The sequence below is a fragment of the Coregonus lavaretus genome (genome assembly GCF_964263955.1).
Source record: "Coregonus lavaretus genome assembly, chromosome: 20".
In the NCBI taxonomy this organism is placed as follows: domain Eukaryota; kingdom Metazoa; phylum Chordata; class Actinopteri; order Salmoniformes; family Salmonidae; genus Coregonus; species Coregonus lavaretus.
This window is the reverse complement of record NC_140007.1, coordinates 37,667,030-37,673,006: the sequence shown is the minus strand read 5'-3', so window position 1 is coordinate 37,673,006 and position 5,977 is coordinate 37,667,030. Positions and strand designations below refer to the sequence as shown.

The window sequence follows — 5,977 nt, the reverse complement described above, 5'->3', positions numbered from 1 at the left end:
ATGCAGCCAAAACATTTTCAACACTGACTCCAAAAGAGAGAACTGTATGGAACATTACATTTGTTAATGAAACCAGCACACTGTCACGCATTGAAGCGAATTAAATGTGCTGCAAGATGGTTTCCTTTAGTATAAATGTAAAAAGGCCTAGACTTGCATATTATTTTATTATATAATAACAATATTTATCGTCACGCACAGTAATGAAATGTTTACTTACATTTAAGTAATTTAGCAGACGCGCTTATCTACAGCGACTTACTGGAGCAATTATGGTTAATTGCCTTGCTCAAGGGCACATCGACATATTATTTCAACTTGTCCGCTCGGGGAGTCGAACTAGCAACCTTTCAGTTAACGGCCCAACACTCTAACCGCTAGTCTACCTGCCGCTACTTCAGGTTAGTATTTTCCAGTGTCGGCCAAACTTTGCAGGTTGTTTTCGTTTCCCCTTCTTCGCCTAAGGTTTCCAACCTCCCCTTTAAGGATGTTCGTGTAGGTGACTTCAGCCAATGATAGGACCCTGTATTCCCCAGAAAGAAGCGATGAAACTTGAGCTGCTAGTTGTTTATAGGGCTTTTCTCCCCCCACTCACAAGCTCCAATCTCTTCGGGCTCGTTAGCATATCACGTGCCAGAACCATAACGAACTGGACACACGGGGTCTTGGTTGCGCATGCGCTCGCGTAAAATGTAGTTGGAAATGAGGTGTCCGTCTTGGAGTAGTCGACTTTTAAAAAGCATCGGCAACCCCTGATATGACAACTTCACTGGTTCTGCATCCACGCTGGGCGGACACCTTGATGTACGTTTATGAAAAAAGCCCGAATGAAAATAATCCGAATAAAAGCCAAACAATGGAGGGACTGAGCGGGAATTGCCCCGCGAGCCATTGCAGAGACCTGATGTCGCACCCCACGTTGGGACGACATTCTGGCACTATAGCGACCCACCAGGGCTCTATGTACTCGGATATATCTTCCCCAGACACCGGCCGACAGTGTCCTGCTCCCCAAACCTCCTCCAGTCCATCTCTGAGCTATGGTTATCCGTTTGGAAATCCTTATTACGGTTGTAGGTTATCTCACTCGCACAACGTGAACTTGCAGCAGAAGCCCTGCTCGTACCACCCTGCAGAGAAATATGCCGACCCCACCAGCACCGCGTTGCCCACCGAAGAGCTGTCTAGCAGGGCGAAAGAGTTTGCCTTCTACCCCAGTTTTGCTAGCTCATACCAAGCGGTTCCTGGATATCTAGATATGTCAGTGGTTCCCGGGATAAGCCACCCTGAACCCAGGCACGACGCGTTGATTCCTATGGAGGGCTACCAGCACTGGGCTCTGTCGAATGGCTGGGATGGGCAGGTGTACTGTTCCAAGGAGCAAACACAGTCCACTCATCTTTGGAAATCACAATTTCCAGGTATGAAATTAAACATGTTTAAAATATATATATATATATATATATATATGTCTATAGAATGGGTGAAATTGCAGCAGTGTCCTTAGTTTTGTTTAGCTTAGAAGTGTTATTGATGATTGTGCTAGTAACTCCCCCCCCCCCTTGTTATTACCTATCATTACATAGGGTCTTCTATATGAAATGCAATGATTTCCTTATCATAATGTAGCCTTATAATTTACCATGTGTCACACCAAAGCCATAGCTAAGCCTTTATGTCAATTGTTATGTGTAGAGTGATATATAAACGACAATGTATAGCATCCCTTTAATACATTCTTGAGGGACAGCGCGGTTGGAGAAATGTTCACAGCGTAATGAAAATGACAGTCAGGCATGGTAGGCTATTTTCATCCACTGGGTTCTCTACTACAGGGGGAGTGTTGGCGCGGTTGGTTGGTTATGAGGCTGATTGCTTCAATATGCAGAAATCAATGTCACGTCCTTCAATTCAACTCAACACCATGGTTTGTGCTTTAGTTGAAATCACAGCTGAAAAATGTATCGTCAGAGAAAATAGCTTACCCCGTGTGATTTTATGTATCTGGTGATAAACACTATAAACGCGCATGACACATTGTAGAAACTATTTAGAAACAAAACAGTTCGTTTCAGCTTTGTTGTTTACAAGTCACAAGATAAGTGCAATAGTGCTTAAACCAGGTAGTCAGTCATGCAGCAGCATAACAACATACCTTTGCCGCTTGTATTATAATTTGCCGCTTGTATTACAAATGGAAGCTAGGCTTCTGTTTGGATTATGCCAATAAATCTCTGCCGAATCTTTGTCAACAGCGCCCAATGTTGCGGGAGGGCGCGTTTTGCATTTGACAATCAATGTTCCATTCGCCCATGACCTATGCATCTAATATCTGACTCAAATACTGTGTTGCATAAGTATTTCATAAATCCTTATAATCCAATGGCTTTTTGAAGGACAAGCTTTCCTTTTGTATTGGCCACATAGCCTAGTCTGATATTTGATCATGAATACCCGGTCCGTAAGCGTCCAGTATGCTGTTTACACTGTGTTTACTAGACTGCTTAGTTTACCACAAGGTTTTATCGTCTTGGTAAAACGTGTATGTGCATTTCGGACACGAATGAGTTTAATTGTTGCCCGAGCTAGCTCTCCCCTCACGCCATTTTGCCTCCTTTTCCAGGATATTTCTCAAAAACACACACGCGCGCGATTTACGCACAACACACACACACAAACAAACACACACTCACACATACGCACACAAACACACACAAACACACACACATACAGTCTATGTGTAGCCTGTGGGTCTGTTATGGCAACTTTTTGAGCAAGCCAGAGAGTCCTAACTCATAGCTATAGGTAGCTCAAGTCAAATCCCAATTCCCAACATAAATCAAACTTCAGCTGTTTGCGCTTTGGGCCTATGTATGCAAAAGGTTGCGCGCGTCAACGGGTTCTTGATAAATATGCTACATAGGCATAAGTGCTCATCGGATCATCACAGTACAATACCAAACATCCAGGGTATACCTGCATAATTACGCAATGATATGTCGACTGTTGAAATACATATTGTTGATATTTTTATATATTTTTATAAATATCGTAAACATTGTTAGTATGATATGAACATCGTTAAGTATTTGGGGTATGATGGACGTTTTAGAGATGACATTTGGTACCCTACTTTACACCAGTGTGTACATCAGCAAGGCTAAACATGTTTTTCTCATAAAAATCTGAAAAATATACTATACTTACATCCCCTTTTCGAGGTACATAAGGAGGTATAAACGATGTATCGATCCCCAAGGCCCATCTCTGTGTCGTTCATATCTTTATTATGCATCAAGATTCTTATCTTTTGAAGAAATAAAATCGTTCACAAATTTGTCATGCGCACTGAGTGCCTGTAACTCAAAGAAAATATGTTCTAAAACCTCACAAACCTCTCGTGCCTAGCTAAATATATATAACAACGTGCTTGATATATGCTGATATTTGAACATCAAGGAGGAACGCTTATAAATAAAAAAGTATACCAATAGAAAAGTAAATACCAATTGTGCATCCAAAAATATCGTGCTTAATGTTTAAATTTCGCCCATATATAATTGCATAGGCTATATCTAATGTATATGAGGCCTTTTTGACATATTGGCATCTCCATAACAAACATATTCATACATAAAATACATTTGAATTAATCAGATTAGTGAATAGTGGTGGGAAATGTTTTTGCGTAATACAGCTCTCCCTTTCTCTCCAGACATAGTCCCTTTACAGCCTGAGGTCAGTAACTACCGTCGTGGACGTAAGAAGCGGGTTCCCTATACCAAGCTCCAACTGAAGGAGCTAGAGAAAGAGTACGCTGCCAGCAAGTTCATCACCAAAGACAAGAGAAGACGCATCTCCGCCGGGACCAACCTCTCAGAGCGCCAAGTCACCATTTGGTTCCAGAACCGACGGGTGAAAGAGAAGAAATGTGTCAGTAAATCCAAGACTAGTAATCATATGCATACTACTTGATAGATTCCCGGCCCATTCTACACTGCAGCTGATATCCATCCCACCATCTTTCAATCCATGATTTACCTCTTAGGGACAACCAAGCCTGAAGAACACTTCGGCAGTGTATTTTATTTAAGTTCCAATGGTCCACACACTCCATGCTACAAACAGCTCTTGTTTCAATTTAGAGAAAGAAATGCTCTAAAAACTGTGAAAATATTGAGAAATCAGTTCAACTTTGTTTTATATGAATGTACATATATAAATATATAATATTTAAAACGATATCTGTATTTCAAAAAGACACAATGATTGCGTTTTTTTTTTTTTTATCTCAAACCAATCTCACGAGGAATATTGACATTTCCAGGACTTTTCGTCCAACAGACGATACAGATGAAAACAATATATTTTCATCATGCCATCAACAGAAAGTTAACTGAAATATGGACATAAACCGGTCAGGGAGAACGATAACTTCAATGAACTCGAAAGGCTACACAAAAAACTATATGAGATGTACTTTCTTCAGCCAAGAACTCATAGAAAGGGTTTTTGCGGGGGCGACGGATGATACAATGGTTTTCTTTAAAACCGCTCCCGTTCCAGATTTCAGAAGCTGTATATGTTGTCTTTCTGTCTTTCTGTCTTTCTTGTTAATAGGGTAAAATCAAGGCTGCTATTGTTATACATGTTAGTGCAATGTCTTTATTATTGAATTCATATTCTCTCGTATGAAAGGGCTGTACATTGGAATGTCTCAAACTCTTTATGTGTTCCTTTATCAGTGAAGGATAATGTCTGTCATGCAACTTGAATGATTGTAAGCAATTAAAGTCAGTGAATATTACACATAAATGCACAATCTTTTTCTTTTGTTTTCTGTTTATAGTAGGCTATATATAGTACAACTCATTTGGAGCTGTTCAGGCGCCTTGTAAGCAGACAGTCTTGTAACTTTATTTCGTGCAGTAGGCTATGTGCACTGTGTTATGGTGTTTTAAACATACTGGTGACATGTTTCACAAATAAATGATGACGATTAACATGATTTCAATATTTTCTCCCTGGTCAAACAAAGTTATTTGTTGAAATATCATGAATTAAAGGTTGTCGTTCTTTCCTGTCGCCTATAATAAGTCATCATATCATTTAGTGGAACTTAGTTTGCAGTGTAGTCTATCTGACATCCTCGTGGCCAGTCCAACAGGCAGGACCGAAATTGAACAGCCCTGGTATTGAGGAATCGTTGGTATAGAAGAGAATAGAAATGTATATGTATTTTGGATGGACATGTATGAGATTGACATGTACGCCTAGGAGATCCATAGGACAAAAAATACTAATATTCAATTGTGTATCCTTTGACGCGTTTACTGAGGATAGGTTGTATAGATAGGCCTATATTGCGCTGTTGTTTAAGTAGAGAATTAACCCTTCCACAAAGTTTAATGTGGATGCTTGCAATGTGAGATTACGACGTCTTCACGGATCATTCCGATTCTTCCAATTCCTTCTTTCTAACTCGGCTCAGTGGTCTAAGGCACTGCATCGCAGTGCTAACTGTGCCACTAGAGATCCTGGACCGGGAGACTCATGTGCGGCGCACAATTGGCCCAGCGTCGTCCAGGGTAGGGGAAGGAATGGCCGGCAGGGATGTAGCTCAGTTGATAGAGCATGGCGTTTGCAACGCCAGGGTTGTGGGTTCGATTCCCACGGGGGGCCAGTATAAAAATATATATATATGTATTCACTAACTGTAAGTCGCTCTGGATAAGAGCGTCTGCTAAATGACTAAAATGTAAATGTAAAATGTAAATATTAGAAATGCCTACGTATCAGATGTACCAGGACACAGCAACAGGATACAAAAATATATCCACTGCCAATATACTGATGTTATTAAATGAATGGCCTTTGTTTATCAAGTATCTCATGATGTTGCCACCAAACTAAAATAACTTACAGTATTCGCTAGCCTCGTGTTCGGTATTGAGCAGCAAACGAATAAATGATGCGT

General features: G+C 40.6%; 1 protein-coding gene across 1 annotated transcript; it reads left to right on the top strand.

Annotated features, from left to right (window-relative positions):
* Positions 1-757: 757 nt before the first annotated feature.
* On the top strand, positions 758-3,975 carry LOC311148260 (homeobox protein Hox-C13a; the record flags this gene model as incomplete). The annotated part of the gene is made up of 2 exons (XM_084185161.1): positions 758-1,421; positions 3,716-3,975. 2 exons carry the CDS (start codon positions 758-760, stop codon positions 3,973-3,975), a joined length of 924 nt encoding a protein of 307 aa, XP_084041287.1.
* Between the last annotated feature and the right edge of the window lie 2,002 nt (positions 3,976-5,977).